Genomic DNA, 18,585 nt, shown 5'->3' with positions numbered 1-18,585 from the left:
AACAAAACCAGCCCCAGGACCGACCCTTGGGGCACTCCACTTGATACCGGCTGCCAACTAGACATGGAGCCATTGATCACTACCTGTTGAGCCCGACAATCTAGCCAGCTTTCTACCCACCTTATAGTGCATTCATCCAGCCCATACTTCCTTAACTTGCTGACAAGAATACTGTGGGAGATCATGTCAAAAGCTTTGCTAAAGTCAAGAAACAATACATCCACTGCTTTCCCTTCATCCACAGAACCAGTAATCTCATCATAAAAGGCGATTAGATTAGTCAGGCATGACCTTCCCTTGGTGAATCCATGCTGGCTGTTCCTGATCACTTTCCTCTCATGCAAGTGCTTCAGGATTGATTCTTTGAGAACCTGCTCCATGATTCACTAGCTAGAAGGTGGGTAACAGCGTGCCTTTCGTACGCAGGGTGTCGCCAGGTGCATTACAAAACAAAGAATTATAGCGTGATCTTCCGGAAGTGCTGAACACCCACAGATCCCATTGAAATCTATGGGGAGCTGCAAATGCTCCTTTGGGCTCATTTGATCCTGTTAATGTAGTGCAGGGGTGTACAGACAAGATAGCAGCATGTATTCAACAATAACTTAGAGCAGCCTTAGGGTGTGTCTACCTACAATAGAGGCTGCAGCCGCGCAGCTACGGTGCTCTAGTTGTGCCACTATAGTCCAGACACTCCCTGCGTCGATGGAAGGTTTTTTTCAGTTGATGTAGGTAGTCTGACTCTCCTCGAGGCAGTAGCTAGGTCATTGGAAACATTCTTCCATCAATCTAGCTGCATTTACCGTGGGGGTTAGGTCAACCTCACTACATCACACAGGGTGTGAATTGTTTCATAGCCCTGAGCAATGTAGCTAGAGCGACTTACATTTTAGATATAGACCATGCCTTAGACCAGTGATACTCAGACTGCAACTCACCAGCTACAAGTGGCTCTTTAATGTGTCTCCTGTGGCTCTTTGCAACACATGATATTAAAACACTGTGTGATTTAATTGTTAACCGGTCTAAGTTATTAACCAATCAGGGTGCTTTTACTATATTATTAACCAATTAAGTTATCAACTTGCACTAAATTATTCACTTATTTGCTGTGAGAATTCTATATATAAAAACTAAATATTTCCCCTGCCCTGCTGTTGAAATATGAATTGTACTGTAATAAATTAATTCACACTATTGTGGCTCTTTGGGGTAATGTTGATTGCTAATTTGTCTCCTGAGCCACTGGGGTCTGCATATCACTGCCTTACACCTTGGAACCCATTTTATTCAACAATCCACACCAGGTACTGCAGGGGCATGTGCAGGAATTTAAATTAGAATACTTTTGGAGGGGCACGTTAAACACACACAAATGAAAGTTTCACATGCCCAACCCCCATTTCTCTGGAGGCCTCTGGCGGCGAGGAGGCAGCCACTCCCCCTGCAGCCCAGGGAAGGGAGGAAGCAGCAGGGTGGCTGGCTGCAGGGTCGTCCCCACAACCCTACAGCTGCAGCCTGCAGCTTCTCCTTCCCTGCTGCTGGAGTCCCAGTGTTGCTGCCTGCTTTGCAGATGTCTGCTGAGTAAGTCAGGGGCTGGCGGCAGAGGAAACACCGGGGACTCCAACAGCAGGGAAGGAGAAGCTGCAGCTGTCGGGGGAGGAGGAGCTCTGCTGGCAGCCAGATGCCCTGTTGCTTCCTCCCTCCCCGGGGCTGCAGGAACACACAGGGGTGGTGCCCCTGCTCCCCCCCCCACCCCCGCCCCCACTTTGTGCATGCCCCTGACACCAGGACAACCACTCAGGGCTGGAACTGAGTGAATAATTGCTGTTTGGCAACATTTACCAGCAACTGTGACACAGTTACCACAGCTATCTCCTGTTGTTAATGTATGGGGAAGTGGAGGTAATTGCTAGTACCCCTGTGAGGTAACAGTTGGCAAACATTGACTCTGTGAGTGAAATCCTAGCCCCACTGAAGTCAATGGAGTAACTCCCATTGATTTTAATAGGGAACAAGAGTTCACCCTATGTGCACAGCCCCTGAATACCGAGATGAAATGACATGGACTGTTGAAGTTGTGTGTGATGATAACAAGGCATTTCCATGAAATATCTGTATGCAGTAACAAAGCTGGTGTTACCACGAATAACAAATCTTCTTTTGTTTAAGGAACAATTTAAAGAAGCCCAGGAGGTTTATCAGGCTGGGATAGAGAATTGTCCAGAGAGCTCTGATCTGCATAATAACTATGGTGTTTTCTTAGTTGATACTGGTAAGTGAGATGGAGCTATCAGATTTATGTTGCTGGCTTATTTGCTGTCTTGAGTGGGTCTGGTTTATTTAGTAGTGTATTTTTTAAAGATTGTCAAGGGCTCCCAGAGCAGAGGATGGACACACTTACATTGTAGCTTGTAAAACTCCTAATAAATACAGACTGTCCCTGCTGTCTTGAGACTGACCACAATGCTGAGGTTTGAAGAGATTTGTAACAAATGCTAACACTGTACAGCAGTGATTCTCAGTGTGTTTCCTGCCACATTTGTCTCGCCATACCAGTGCCTGCAGCTATATTCTCAAGGATGAGCAATGCATCACACAGTGGCCTGACGATCCTGTGATAATTTCCCCAGGAACACATGACCACTCAAAGCCACAGAGAGACAGACAGACACACCCATGTCACTTTTGTGGCTGTTTGTGACTCTGCTCAGTGACAAAGAAGCTGAATGCCACTGCTTTAAAATAAACAAAGCTTTGACACTACCATCATTTGGCAAAACAAAAACTTACGACTCTTGTGGAGAGAATGGATTTCTCAGCGGATTGGTAATGGGATACAGAGCCTTTCACTTCTATGCTATTGGTTCAAATCCAGCTTCCATGGCCCCGGGCAGTTCCTGGCATCCACATAATAAAAATCACCACCCCAACTGGCACCTTTTATTGGCAGTTTTAGAAGCAAGTCCAAGTTTTGACAGACACAGAAACTACCCTCTCGCTACCAGAGGTGGTCCCTGCAGAACTGGGTTGAGACATTGATGAAGTACTGCAGACATAGCCGATACCCATTCTGTGCTTCAGGCTATGCTGTTTTCACATCTAAAGTTAAAGAGGGGCAGACTCAGTTAATACTTGGAAGGGAGTCCTTGGAAAGCCAGGATCGAGAAGAAGTGGTGTTTGTGATTCTGCAGGTGGCACTCTTCCTTCTGAGTTGGTACAGATCCCTCACTCTTGTCTGATGTTAGTGGGCACTGTACTGCTGCCAGTAGAAAACAAAAGCGCTGAATATGTGGGGCCATGAAAGAAATCAGTGTGTTAAAGGCAGAAGTAGAGATTTTACCCTTGTGTCTTGACAAAGTTCAAACTTCCCTTCTAGTCCTAAACTGTTGTGTGAAGCTGCCAAGATGCCCTATTCCATTCTTGAGGTTCCATTTCAATTTAGCACGAATCCATTTCTCTTTGCACTTGTTCATTCTGCAAAGGGAAAGGGTAATTTGTTCCTGTTCTGTTGCCATACAGTTTCCCCCACACATAACTTTAAAAAAAAAAAAGGCTGAATTTTGAAACTTGAAATATAAATAATCCTTTTGTGGATATGACCAAGTCTGAAGACAACTGGACAATAAAGTTATGAATGTTTGAAAAATGGCTACTGCACTTATGCAATGGAAAATTGTGTTAAGTCACAGATGTTAAGTCACTGAAAGTTAATTTGAGCAATCTACCCTCAAGTTTACTCCTCTCCAGTTAGCCTACCTTGAGTGACAGTGGCCATGCTTCAAATAACATGCAAGCTGCATAGCGTGACTGGATTAGCAGTTGATGAGATGCGCTAATTTGAATTCTCCTTCCCGGGCCAGCTAATTCAAATTAGAAGCACCACTGCCCTTAAGCTACAGCTTTTTGTGTGTAGATAGGGCTCAAGTTAGGGACAACACTAAAGTTAAAACTCATGTTATGTCTGCAGTGAAGAGAAGCCCTCAGTGGGCACACCGATAATGAGATGCACTCCTCCCTCCTGCGTAAGTGTGTACCTATTAAAGGTGCACCTAATATGTAGGCATTAGTTGGCCTTAAAGACTTAAGTTCTCTCATTAGCTGTGGGTTAAGTGCTTACTCCACTGTAAATATTAAGGCACTTCAAAGATGGAATCTTCTAAAGCATTCATTGTTCATCTGCTCATCAATGCGGGCAGTGTTAGGCCATCACTGAATATTCTACCCTGAAGGGTTATGTCCTCTGCTGGCTTTGAGGTATTTTAAGTGCTTATCATTCTCATTATGGATTTCTCTCTTGCTTTCCTTTAAAAATTCAAGGAAATAGAATAGAAAAAAGTGTTAATGTAATGTTCTATGTTGTACAGATAAGTATTCCCTACCTTTTTGTGACTAAGTTTAGGTTCTAGCCCTATTGCACATGTGTACTGTTTTTTTCTGGCTAAAAATATAGTTTAATATATTGCTGTTTGCTGTGAAATGATTTGTCATAAAACATATGAAGGGACAGATCTTCAGCAGCTGCAAATAGACCGTTCCCGCTACGGTGATTTACACCTGAGAAACTGACTGAGAAACTGGCCCAAGATATGCAACATCGCTGAGTTAACATCTACTGAAGTTTTCATATTTGCATTGCTGGGATGTTAGTGATTGCAACTATGCCTATGCTTATTTTGTAGTTAATATGCAGTGTGTATGTGCGTAAAGTATGGTGAGATCCTTCAGTATGAGAGGCTGTACATAAAATTATTATAAAGACAAATTCACTCCCAGGACTAGCAATCTGGCACCTTTCTTCAGCACAGAATGAACTTCAGCATTTTTTTAAAACGTGAGGTGCAGAAGAATGATTATAATTTTTCAAGTAACTTGCACAATATTTTGTTTTGTATTTGTGTCTGATCTGGTGGATTTCAGAATCGCATTTGTTATTTTGTGTGTAGATAGGTAAAATGCAGTGACACAGTGCCACCCAATGGTTCCTCTGAAGCATAGACATCTTGATTATATTCTACAAAACAAGCATTTTCTACCAATACATTCTAAACCCTGAAAATAACTACACCAGCGTGGGGATTAGTGATCTGTTGGAGTCTGCCCCAGGTGCCTTTTGAGTCCTGAGTGCAAAGTCTGTGTGTGCCCTCAGCCACCCAAAAGGGAATCAGTAGCCTGCCATTGTTGCAAACTGTGGAGTAGGTTATTATTTGTGTATGGCTGCTGGATTTGAATCTTTTTTTCCAAATATTAAAAATGCATGGTTGTCCCGTTTAGCCTTCACAACAGTAATTCTGAGTGGAAAGAAGTAATAACACTGTAGGGGTAGGATTGAAATACCCTTTCTCTAAGTTTTGATTATATTTATTGTCAAATTAGTTTTTAGTTACTACTTTTCTTATTCCAGATTACCTGGATTTGAGAGATGACTTCTCTCTGTTCCCATTCTATGAGCCTAACTGTCCTTTCAACTACTGCTTGTAACCCAGTAGCCACTTACTGCTCCCACTTTCTATCAGAAAAAAATTATTTCCCTCAGTAGCCACAGTCATTTTAAAACTGGAGCTGTTTGTCCTGTCTACTTTTTTTTTCAGCCTCTGTCCTTTACAGCTGGGTAAATTTGTGCCTAAAGTTAGGCTCCTAAATCTCATTTTCCCCTTACTCTTTTATTTGAATAGCAATTTTCCTTTGTGCGTCATTTCAAGAAGAGATGAGACCGGATTTCTCTCTCATGATGGTTCCCACCTTCCAAGTACACTGAACACTGATGAAAGGAGTATTTTGCAACTGATGATGATGATTCTAAAGAATCAGAAGCCTGATTTAGTGCTGAAACGTTTGAGACTTCCTTAAGGCACCAGCCTAACAGTCTTTTGCTTTGCAGGGGCTCCTGAGAGAGCAGTGTCCCACTACCAGCAGGCCATCTGGCTCAGCCCAAACCATTATGTGGCCATGGTGAACCTGGGCAGGCTCTACCGCTCTCTGGGGCAGAACAAAGAGGCTGAAGCTTGGTACAAACGGTAGGTAATAGAAATAGGATGAAACTTAATAGTGCAAAGTGGTTGTGCACTTAGGGACTAACAACAAGAATTTTCCCTGTAAGCTGGGGATGTATCAGTTGGAAGCAACAGAGGAGGAGAAAGGCCTAGGTGTACTGCGTGATCACAGGATTACTATGAGCTGCCAATGTGATGTGGCCATGAAAAAAAGGTTAGTGCAGTCCTAGGATGCATCAGGCGAGGTATTTCCAGTAGAGACAGGGAAGTGTTATTGACATAATACAAGGCACTGGGGAGACCTCCTCTGGAATACTGTGTGCAATTCTGGTCTCCCATGTTTACAAAAGATGAGTTCAAACTGGAGCAGGTGCAGAGAAGGGCTACTAGGATGATCTGAGGAATGGAGAACCCACCTTATGAGAGGAGACTTAAGGAGCTTGGCTTGTTTAGCCTAACCAAACAAAGGCTGAGGGAAGATCTGACTGCTCTCTCTAAGTAAACATCAAAGGGGAAACACTAGGAAGGGAGAGGATTTCTTTAAATTAAGGGCCATTGTTGGCATAGGATATAGATTGGTCATCAATAAGTTTAGGCTTAAAATTAGATGAAGGTTTTTAACCATCAGGGGAGTGAAATTCTAGAGCAACTTTCCACGGGAAGCAGTGGGGGCAAAAAACCTAATTTGTTTTAAGACTGAGCTTGATAAGTTATTGGAGGGGATGGTATGATGAGGTTGCCTAAAATGGCATATGACTTACCCATGACAGCTATTAGCAAATGTCTCCAATGGGAGATGGAACACTAGAGTGGGAGGGCTGAGTTACTACAGATAATTCTTTCCCTGGTATCTGGTGGTGGGTCTCACCCACATGCTTAGGTTCTAACTGATCACCATAATTAGGGTCAGGAAGGAATTTTCCCCAGGTCAGACTGGCAGAGACCCTGCAGGGGTTTCACCTTCATCTGCAGCATGGGGCATGGGTCACTTTCTGGTTTGAACTAGAGTAAATGGTAGATTCTCTGTATCTTGAAGTCTTTAAATCAAGATTTGAGGTTGTCAGTAACTAAGCCAAAGGTTAGTTACCTAGTACAGGAGTGGCTGAGTGAGGTTCTGTGGCCTGTGATGTGCAGGAGGTTAGACTAGATGAATACAATGGCCCCTTCTGGCCTTAAAATCTATGGGTACATCTACACTGTGATAAAAGACCTGGAGCATGGCTGCAGCTGGCCCAAGTCAAGTGACTTGGGCTGCAGAGCTATAAAATTGCAGTGTAGATGTTTGAGATCAGGCTGGAGCCTGGGCTCTGAGACGCCATGAAGGGGGAGGGTCTCAGATCCTGGGCTCCAGCCCAAACCCTAACATCTACACTGCTACTGGTAGTCCTGCAGCCCAAACCCCGCTTGCCCGAGCCATCTGACCCCAGGCTCTGAGACTTGGTGCCAGGGGTATTTTATCACAGTGTAAATGTACCCTTTGAGTCCGTGATTCAGGACGGGAGGCTGACTCCTCACTTGTCCCCACCCACATCCAGTCTTTGTTACAAGACCTTACGAAGATTTGTTAGCATTTTAATCTTCCAGTGCAATGTTTCTTACTTACTCCGTCCGTCTGAGTGACACATGTTCACCATTGTTGCTGAGTCTGGCTGGTTTTTGAGGGTGCGCAGAGCACTGTGATTCAGTTGACGATCAGCCGGCCTGGACTGTTCAGTAAGTGCCTTGCTATGGTCCTCTTGAGCCCAGCCCCAGGACATCCTCTGCCACTTTCAGCTGCAGGGGTGTTCTGTTCATGAGCTCAGTGGTTTCTGGTTTGTTATCAGTAAACTGTTAATGCTGGTCACATGACACTAAAAGCATTCCAGGGAGGGACTGTCACGTCTGTATTCGAGTATGTAACTGCCAGGCAATCCTGAGCCAAGGCCTACACCTCCAAGAACCCACGCCTTCTTCAGGGCGTCTTCTGTTCTGCAATACAGCACTGCACTGTGTGCTGAACAAACAGCTTCTTTGGGATTTTCCTCCCAATGGGTAAGAGGGGATGGACTTTCCTTTGCCTCCTTGTTGGAACACCTCCCTTTTCTTACCTGCATTGCCACCCTCATCCCACAGCCAGTGGTTCTGGAACAATTTTTACAGTGTGGGTGCTGAAGGCGGAAACCATTATATTTGGGTTGATAAACACTACTTCAAGCCAGGGGCTCTGGCAGCACCCTTAGTTCCAGCACCACAGCTGCAGATTTCCATTCCCTTCGAACCTGTCCCTTCTGCTCCTTAGCAGGCCAGCTGGATTGCTGGTGGGGGCACTCCCTTCTCCCATCAGGGACTATGAATGCTGCCTCTACAGCTCTTCCCTTCTGGGCTGGCTTGGAGCAAAAGGTCAGAATGGGACCAACCCTTAGGCTCTGATCTGGCAGTGCAGAGCACTAACCTTTCCAAGGCAAATCCCACAGCAAATCCCACTCTTGTCTTACACTCCGATCCCAGCATCACCTGAAGCCATTTCGTTCTTCCCAACATGTAGAGCGTTGAAAGTATCGCGGAAGGCAGAAATTCTGTCGCCACTGGGAGCTCTCTATTACAACACAGGGCGGTATGAAGAAGCTTTACAGGTTTACAGGGAAGCTGCAGCACTGCAGCCTTCAAACAAGGAGATTCGACTGGCACTGGTGAGTGTGTGATGAGAAAGTTGGTGACAGGGTTATGTTAGCATTTAGAAATATTATCCAAGGCGTGGCACTCTTTCCACATGGATGATAATTACTGTGAGCTTTCCCTAGAGCAGGCAACTGAGCAAGTCTTGGTTTTAATTTTGTCCTGAGGCAGGAAGGGGTCTTCCTCATCTGTGTCGAAGCCCAGAAAATTGCCCTCCCACTCTTTTGTCTTCTCACACCTTTAGGTCCCATATTGTAGCCACCACCCTTCTAGCTGAGGAGGACCAGAAGTGACTTGCTCCAGAGCCAGCCAGGCCTGCTTCTTGTTGACTTGAGGGCATATTATTGAGCAAAGCCTGGTCATTCCTTCTGTCCTCCAGGTGGTGCCGAACCATTGCCATTAACACTTCCACCTTCTGCCTTGCCAGAAAGCAGGATGCCAGGACTAGATGCTGGGTCCTGTGCTTAGCAGTGCATGATAGCTGGGCCCACTGTATTGACTCTGATCTTACCAGCCAAGCAGGCTAGCCTAAGTTTTCACAGCTCTTTTGACATCAGCGTGTGACGAAAGAGGAGTGTCATAAAAAGGGATGAAAACTCTTGTTTACTATTGATCTCTAGGCACAGGTTTTAGCAATGATGGGACAAACAAAGGAAGCTGAAAAAATGACTAACCATATTGTGACAGAAGAGGCCAAGTGTCTAGAATGCTACCGCCTTTTATCAGCCATCTACAGCAAGCAGGAGCATTACAGCAAGGTACAGTGAACTCCGTGTGCTGCTGTCCCATACACCCAATCAAAGGGCTTGGGATGAATTTTCATCTCTGTACAGCCAAAGGCTAAATCATATCCTGAGATGTGCATAGCAAGGGCATGTAGCCACATCAGTGACTGATACACTTTGTGCAGGTAAAGCTGGATTGCTTTATCCGATGCTTCCATTCACCTAGGTCAGTGTTTCTCAAACATTTTGATACAAGGGGCCAGCTTGCTGCCTTCCTGAACTGTGACAGGAAACTCTCAGGGACCAGCACCAATCCACGGACTGGTTGTTGAGAAACACTGGTCTAGAAATAGGATTGAAAGCCAAGAGCTTGAGTTTTTTTTCAGAGGTGTTGAGTACTCAGCTTCTACTGACTCCAGCTGACGGGGACTGGTCAGCATCTTGGAAAATCAGGCTGTGAGCTACTAGAGTTTCAATTTCTGAATGTGGTAACAGTCCTCAAGGTAAACAGAAATCTGGGGCGCAGGGTGATGATGCTGTGTACTGCTCAGCGGCTCATGTGCTCCAATACCATAGTGATGGGCACAGGAGAAGAACCTGGATAGAATAGAATATTGTGTCCTCTCTCTCTTTCTGCAGGCCCTTGAAGCAATAGATAAAGCTCTGCAGCTAAAACCAAAGGATCCAAAAGTCCTATCGGAGCTCTTTTTTACTAAAGGAAATCAGCTAAGAGAACAAAACCTTCTTGACAAGGCTTTTGAGGTATAGCAAGCAACCACTCTAAAGCACACGGCTGTGTTTATAGTTCAAGAACTGAGCTCACTAGCTGAAATTAACATTCAGCAGAGAGCATGCATGCTGCTTATTCACTTATATAGCTCATCTGGTCACCATATAGGACAGCTGGGATTATGGAAGGGTAGTATCAATTCCATAGTTAAAGTTACAACAGTGTTCTCTCCGCCTCCTTTCCTTTTTGAAATACTCCTACACAAAAAAAGTCTCCCTCCAATTTGGTAGATTACTTGTGAAGCCAAGGGATAGCTCTCTAGCTATTAGAGATCATAAATTTAAGTCCTGAATCATAAGGTTTAACACCCTGTCCAAATTCTCTGTTATAATTAATTAGAACTCTGAGTATACTTGTAATCCATATAAATGTCCAGACACTCTTTGAATCCTCCTCAGTTATGATGTCCCAAAAATAGAAGTGATCATCAGAGTCCAGAGTTTTTTTTAATGATTTCCCTCCACCTTTGTAGAAGCAAAATAAGGGGGTAGGGGGGAAGCTACCTATGGTCCTTATTAAATCTGCACACAGGTATCTGTGTTGTAAGAAAGGCTGTAGCCATTCATATGTTAAAACCTTGCCAATGTTCTCTCCCTCCCTGCACACATACATGCTGATGTGGAGTTATGGAGATGCTTTTCTTATAAGGTAAATACCATGTGCAGAAGGTAGCTGTAAAGTGCAGAGCATCCCTGCAGGTCAGGATCAGCAGACGATAATGCACTATCCTGGAAGTTGCCTTGATTCCCTGCAGGACTCTGCAGACAAAGCAAATTCCCCCAGATAGGCCCTTTGGGGAAATGGTCGCTTCATTTGTCTCCACTTAAGACTCTGAAACAACGCGCATTTTGTATGTAAAAAAAATCAAGAAAGAAAACAATCATATTTTAAAGAGATTGGTGTGGGGGAGTTATTTCACCCCAATGTGGCTTTTTGTCAGGGACACAAGCATCTTAACCTGAAGACATTTCATATTTATTTAGAGCTATAAAGTGGCTGTGGAGCTGAACCCAGATCAAGCTCAGGCATGGATGAACATGGGAGGGATTGAGCATATCAAGGTAGGAAAGTCCCTTGCTTTTCTGCTGGCTGTCAAGCAAAGGGACTATTTCTGTTCTTCAGAATACATTGCTGGACTTGCCTTCAGGCAGCTAAGAAGTGCATGTTCAGTGTGTCTTTTTTTGTCCCCCCGCTGAGTTGGATCCAAAGAGGATGCGAGTCTGTTACAGCACCAGCTAGAAATACTGGCTCTAACTCAAGTTGTAGAGATTTGTGCCTTTAGCTCTGGAAAGCCCTAGTTCAGTCCCTGGTGTGTTGGTCAAAATGGCTGTCATCACACAGGTATCCAGTGGATCTTGGCATGACATGGTGGGGGAGGGCACCTGGATCGAGCACTAAATCAGAGGGGAAAATAGCAGCAATATGGAACCCTGAAGGGCTGTCTCTCTTCAGAGAAAGGTTGATCATTCAAGAAGTGGGTAGGAAAACATCGGAGGTGGAAAGGCTGGGAGCATAGTCCATCTTTTGAAAGGGGTGCTCCTTCGTTAGCAAAGCTGTGCTTAGCCCATAATCTACAATGTGTGGTTTTTAAACTGTTGGATAAGTATTTCCAGTCTATGCAGTTGAGAATCAGCCCTTTAAATTCCACCTTACCTAATCCACTTGATGATAGTGTCTAATGCATAATACTGACACCAGTTGATGGAAATATCGTGACAAGACATGTGATTTCATACTTGTATGATTACTGTAGCATAATTATTCTGAATGTCCTAAAGATATTAGTTTAACTCATATTCTACATATCTTCTACTTGGACATTATAGCATTGTTTAAATCTGCTTCTTGCCATGTCCCTATTGACCTAATTTAGGCACAGAGAGAGTCCTTCTGAAATACCAGTTGATCAATTTAATAGTGAGTGGAGTGTTGCTGTTTCAAAACATGTCATACACACTTTATAAATTGCTTTCTCCATCCATTATGGATCTTGCTGGTCTCAGGCAATGATGTTTCAATGTCAGAGAATATGAATGACACTTTTTCCCCCTTTTATAGGGAGATTACGTCAATGCACGTAGCTATTACGAGAAAGCTTTACAACTGGTTCCAAACAGTAAGCTGCTGAAGGAGAATCTGGCTAAACTGGATCGCTTAGAGAAACGATTGCAGGAAGTCCAGGAGAAAGATCAGACGTAGCTAGTGGAAGGACCGTTGTGCCCCTTGCAGAAGAAAGAGAAGTGGAAGCCCATTGGCAGAAGTGACACAGAAGGAGCTGTGATGTGACTCAGAATTAAGGAGGGCAAATTTGGGGTGCACATTTGTGTATCACCGAAGTTGCTAGAGACCCATCATTTCTATAGGGTATGCTGAAAAATGAGTGAAAACCCTCTTTTAATCAAGATTTATGTTTGGGTTGGATGCATATCACTGCCATTAGTGCTGTAAGTGGGAGATGCACCTTTAATGTCCTGGTCTCTCACTTCCCAAGCTGGGTGGGCTGTAGAGGCAAAGTTCTCATCCACTGTGGCAAGGCATGGAGCAGTGCCTCTTGTTAGTCAACACTCACCCATCTAGCCCGCTTAAGGAGTACTATTAATGGTCTCTAAAGAATGCCCCATAAGGTCCTCCTCAGCCAGGACGATGGTGACAATGATCAGCAGAGAGCATCAAAGGTCGTTACAGGGTCAAAGCTGAGAGAAATGGTGGCCATTTTTAGGTCTCCAACAATGACTTGAAAATGACCCCCAGGAAATGGAGAATGATGTCTGGACATGGCTGTCTCTGAAAGTGGTGATTCTATGACTAGGGCTGCTAGTCCTTTGAGGAAAAACCTCAGTTGAATGGTTTACTCTGAAGATAATCATTTTTGTAACTGTTCAGATTCATGATATCACAAAATTGTCAGAAATCACATGACTTTTTTTCACCCAATCAGAATTATAATTTCTATGAAAAATTGGAACTGTCCGATGGAAATATGGAATTCTTTAATGGCTCCACCTCCCTCTGTCCCCCACCCCCCCAAATCTATATTTTTAAATACTGAGTGGAAAGGCAAGTTTGCTTCAGAATATGGACATTTATTTTTGAGTGTTATTTATTTTTAACTTATAATAAAATGTTTAATATATTTTACTGTGTTTATAAGAGTTGGACAACATCCCTCACAACTGGCAATGTGGCTTGTGATTGTTGCTTTTATTGTATAAAGTTAGAAAATACGGCACCACAAGGTTGTGTTTGAATAATTCTCCCTGCTGATATTTCTAAAGCAATTGGATATAGGACCAAATTTTCATTCATTCATTACCATTGATTTGTAGGGTTGTACCAGTTCAGCTGAGATGAGCGTTTGATCTGTTGTCAATAGAGGTAGCTGAGAAGGTTAGCTGGGGCAGTGTAGTGATGTGAGCTCATCTCACAAGTTTATTGTTTTCATCTTAGCCCCCATCAGGAAACCATCATACAGTTTGTTTCAGCCTGATTGCCATAACTTTGCTGAAGAGAAGCGCAGGTCATGGAATTAATAGCGGATGGTTCAGGTGGGGTCTAAAGTGCATTGATACAGCTCTTTCAGGGAAGGGGAAGCTGTCCTGGCCCCCCAGGATAGTAAAAATCTGGGGGGAAATTTCTCTCTCTCATCCCTCCCTTGCACCCGTGCATCCTTTATATAAAATACTCATTTGTCACTAAAGTTAAATAGGTGTTAACAAAATCAAACAAAACAGAGTTTTTCAAAGTGTGATTTTAAATCTCTTCTCCTTTCCATTGCTCAGTTTTCTGTCTCTTGACTCTTGTGATGTCATCATTTCACTAGTTCTGTTATCGTAGGCTTTGTCTGGACTAGCATTTGTCCTCCTGTAGTAATTGACTGTAAATGCTAATCTAGACACCAACATTTGCAGAGTATCAGGACATGGGGGCTCAGCCTTGGGCAAACCACAAAACTGTGCGCTCCAGAACAAACATTTGTGGAGCGCCTCAGTTATCAACATAATTAGCATTTATGATCAACTAGCTCCAATTATAACAAGGCCACCAGCTCTAGTCTAGACAAAGCATGAGCCCCAGGCTAGACAGGACCTGGATTTTTAATATAAAAGGAGGCAACATAAATGTATCTTCCCTCCCCAAAACAAACATATAAACAAAAAAAACCCACATGCAACCCCAAATCCTCATGTCTTCTTTACACATTAGAAGAAAATCAAACAAAGGTACAGTCTCAGTTATTGCCCCTTTACAGATTACCTTTAAAAATGAAATGATCCTTTACATTCCTAATTTCTCCAAATCAGGGTAACTGCCGACTTGATGGGGCTGAAAGACTGGATCTGGGTGTGAAAATTTGTCCCTTTCCACCATTGCATGTACATACAGAACAGAGAGCTGGGAGCACAACAGAATAGGTTAGGGTAAGAGAAAGCTGATTGGGGAAAGAGGCCCTCAAAAAAACCTTGTCTTGAAAATAGCCACAGGGTGGGTTTAGTAGTCAAGATTTTTGAGGTCATTTAAGTGAGATACAGTTCCACTAAGAAAATAATGTAACATCCAAATTTTACACTTATAACTTTTTTTTTTTTTTACACATACGTGGGGCTCAAAGTATGGCTCTGATGCTGATATTATTCTCTTGGGATTAATTGTGGATAATTTCCACCACCCATTTCCCTTTTGGGGAAGCAATGATTCAAAAGCTATTCAGGGACTGGGGTAGAATTTATGGTACAAATTTAGGCCATTTGATCAAGAGGTTCCCAATATATATCCTTCCCCTGCATTATGAGCTTCTTTCAATTTTCATAGTACTCTAAAATCCACATGCATAATGAGATTATCTAAGATATTGGTACGCCACAACAGGGGCAGTGGTGCAAGTTTGGAGTAATTTGGTTCAGGCGTTCCTCAGATACTGTTCTCTCCCCCTGCCCCCCCCCCCCCCCCGTAAGAAGAAGCTTTTAATATTCCAGTTGCTCTAAAACCGATGTTCATAGTGAGATTACCTTGAACAATGGTATTCCACAACTGAAACTGAGGTGGAGGGGAACTTCCATTGAGATGACTGGGTCATTTCACACCACCCAGAGCTATTGTGTTAGACTATTAATCTCTTTGGAGCATCCTAATTCATCTGAGTATACCCCACTGAGCTGAATGGGCCATTCCACACATCAACAGTATGCCTGTACTGCAGAGGGCTTTGCAGAGCCCCTTCCTTTACACTAGCTCCCTGAAGTCGATACAAAGTCTGGGGCTCCCTGCTATTCCTCTTGCTGCCTCCAGCTGGTAGACGTGCTCCTCACAGCCCATCAGTTACCATCCTCCTTTCTTCCCATGGCCCTTCCAGCCCTACTGGGGGCATGGTGGGACCAGGAGGAGGGCAGAGCTGGTAGCTAAAGTGGCAGATCATTCCCCTCCCGCAGGTAGCCTCCAATCATACCCCCTCACTAACACCTCTTCCTCAAGAAACAAGGGAAATTAACTGCCCAAAAACGTGGTTAGTGCAGGCCTTGTTTATACTACAGCGCCTTTGCCAGTATAGCTATGCCAGCTAGACTCACCCCTGCTTAGTACCCTCTTCCATTCAAGAAGTGCGTTTCAGATTCTTACTGGCACTGCCAGTCCGACGTGCCTTCTCTGGCTTGTCAGATTGGGTTTACACCTGCTGGTGAACCACAGCACCACTCATTAAACTGCTTCCCAGGCTGATGAACCACCTGTGGTTCATTAATTTTATACCAGTGTAACTCCGCTGTTTTCATTGGGGTCGCTCCTGATTTACACTGCTACAAGTGAGGAGAGAATCAAGTGAGGCACTGACTCCAAGCACCCGTGGAAAAAAATAGTTGGGATGATCAGCATCCACCAACCACAGCCATTCAGCTGGGCTGCCATTCAGCTGTTTGGCAGCTGGCAAGAGACCTTGAGGGAAGGGGCAGAGCAGGGACAGAAAGAGGTGGAGGGAGGGTGGGGCCTCGGGGGAGGAGGCAGTGTGGGGCGGGGCCTCGGGCAGAGTGAGGGTGGAGCACCCACTGGGAAAAATGTCAGCGCCTATGTGGTATGGCATGCAAGGCTGCACCACCGGCCCCTGCAGGCGTGGTTAGCGTCAGTGTACTCACTGAAAAGATGCCACTTGGACTCAGTACTTACAGTTCCACCCGGGTGCTCGACTGGTCGAAGGACCCCGGTTGGCAATGGCAGGTGTTCCCTTTGTTGCTCCCCCAGCCATCAGTGTCCCTAGTGTTGGATGCTTCAGACCTAGGCTGGGGAGCCCACCTTGATCCCCTCAGGACACTGGGCCTGTGGTCACAGGAAGAGCTCTCCCTGCATATGAATGTCAGGAAGCTCAGAGTGATCTGCTTAACTTACCAAGTGTTTCTTCCCCAGATCACAGGCAAGGTAGTTCAAGTACTGACAGACAACACCACGGCCATGTTCTACATCAACAAGCAGGGAGGAGCAGGCTCCTCTGCCCTATGTCAGGCCATGTCTACACTACCAGCTAAATCGGCACCGCTGCAATCAATGCAGCGGTGTCAATTTAGCAGGTCTGGTGAAGACATACTAAGTTGATGGCAGAGTGTTCTCCTGTCAACATCTGTACTCCACCTCCCCAAGAGGTGGAAGCCATGTCAACGGGAGAGCATCTCCCATCAACATAGCGCAGTGTAGACACCACTGTAAGTCAACCTAAGTTACGTCAACTTCAGTTCTGTAACTTATGTAACTGAACTAGCGTAACTTAATTCGACTTACAATGTTAGTGTAGACCAGCCCTCAGAAGGTCTATCTCGCAGTTCCATACCAAACAAGCCTCAGTCTTCTTCCCGAAGCCACTCAAGAATTCAGAAGAATGATGGCTTCACTCATTGGATGTTAGGCATGCCCTCGCCTTCTACTTCGAGAGGACTAAACCGTTTCATAGATCCACACAACTGTGTGGTAATAGCAGAGAGGATGAAAGGCCTACCGGTTTCAGCCCAGAGAATCTCATGCTCCTGTGGCATGCTACGAGCAGGCGAATGTTCCACTGCTTGCCATTTTGACAGCTCATTCCATGAGACCTCAGACCCCATTTCAGGCCCAGGTTCCGATCCAAGACATCTGCAGGGTTGCAACCTGGTCGTCAGTGCATACCTTTTCATCCCACTCTACCAACAACGAGGAGTCTGGTGGCACCTTAAAGACTAAAAGATTTATTTGGACATAAGCTTTCATGGGTAAAAAACCCACTTCTTCCATGCATCTGAAGAAGTGGATTTTTTACCCACGAAAGCCTATGCCCAAATAAATCTGTTAGTCTTTAAGGTGCCACCAGACTCCTCGCTGTTTTTGTGGACACAGACTAACACAGCTATCCATCTGATACTTGATCCCACTATACCATCACCTAACAGGCTCAAGATGACATCAAGTTCGGGAGAGCAATGTTACAGAATGCGTGTCCATGAACTCTGAGCCCACCTCCTTGGGTACTGCTTGTGAGTCACCTAACGTGGAATGGACATGAGCAAGCACTCGAAGAAGAAAAAACAGCTACTGACCTTCTGTAACTGGTGTTCTTCAAGATGTGTTGCTCACGTCCATTCCACAAACCACCTTCCTACCCCAGCACCAAATGGTGCTGGAGTGCACTGAGGGAAAAATCGCTGGCAACGGTGCATGGGGTGCACGCACACAGCTAACATGGAATGGACATGAGTAACACATCGCAAAGAACAACAGTTACAGAAGGTCAGTAAGAATTTTTTCCCCAGCTCAGTCGGACTGTGGAGATGTCCAGGGGCATGCCTCTAACAGCTGGATGGGGACTGATGGAGACTTCGCGTTCCTGTGCTTCTCCCTCCTGATCATCTTCACTTTATAAAGTGAACAGTTCAAACCAGGGCCAAGTAAACTGCCAGTGTGTGTCTGGGTTGGCATTTGGGGACCTGTTCACACCTGGCAAAATTATATTATTACCCTTCTATCTCCTCTACTTGCATTATTGCTCCTACTTATCTTTTAGGGACAGATCAGCAGCAGTTCTCTTGTCACTCATCCTTGGATGATTCTGCTCCCCAGCCTGGTCATGGCTGTTGGGTCATTTAGCAGGTGACTTCTGGGTTTCCCCCGAGACATCTTCCACTCGGTTCTCCAATAATTCAGTCTGACTCCAGTCTCGTCATTCAGGTTTCTTTATTTGGCAGCAAAGCAATGCTGAGATGATCAGACTCAAGCATATGGTGTAGGTATAGGACATAGCACACATCCAATAAGTTACACAGTAAGCCTCTTTCTTTATATACATTTACTATACATTGCATCACACATTTTGAGATTGGCTTGGTCACTTTGTAGGAACCAATCCCTGTACAACCAAGCTTTGCCCATGCACTGTCCACGCACTGTCCATGCACGACTGACTCTTTACTTAATC

At 44.7% G+C, this 18,585-nt stretch overlaps 1 protein-coding gene across 5 annotated transcripts in view; it reads left to right on the top strand.

Moving 5' to 3' along the window:
* TMTC1 (transmembrane O-mannosyltransferase targeting cadherins 1) overlaps positions 1 to 16,108 on the top strand; it is a 181,346-nt gene extending 165,238 nt beyond the window's left edge. For 4 of the 5 annotated variants that reach the window (XM_073321270.2, XM_073321261.2, XM_073321264.2 and 1 more), the window contains 7 exons: positions 2,173 to 2,275; positions 5,882 to 6,017; positions 8,518 to 8,662; positions 9,269 to 9,406; positions 10,013 to 10,135; positions 11,147 to 11,224; positions 12,222 to 16,108. In XM_073321270.2, coding sequence (XP_073177371.1) covers positions 2,173 to 2,275; positions 5,882 to 6,017; positions 8,518 to 8,662; positions 9,269 to 9,406; positions 10,013 to 10,135; positions 11,147 to 11,224; positions 12,222 to 12,362 — 864 coding nt within the window. In that variant the 3' untranslated portion in view covers positions 12,363 to 16,108. The remainder of the gene's footprint in view (positions 1 to 2,172; positions 2,276 to 5,881; positions 6,018 to 8,517; positions 8,663 to 9,268; positions 9,407 to 10,012; positions 10,136 to 11,146; positions 11,225 to 12,221) is intronic. The other variant, XM_073321262.2, reaches the window with a different exon arrangement.
* Positions 16,109 to 18,585: the final 2,477 nt, after the last annotated feature.

Source organism: Lepidochelys kempii, chromosome 1 (genome assembly GCF_965140285.1).
Source record: "Lepidochelys kempii isolate rLepKem1 chromosome 1, rLepKem1.hap1, whole genome shotgun sequence".
Taxonomy (NCBI): domain Eukaryota; kingdom Metazoa; phylum Chordata; order Testudines; family Cheloniidae; genus Lepidochelys; species Lepidochelys kempii.
This window is presented reverse-complemented; position numbering and strand designations above follow the sequence as displayed.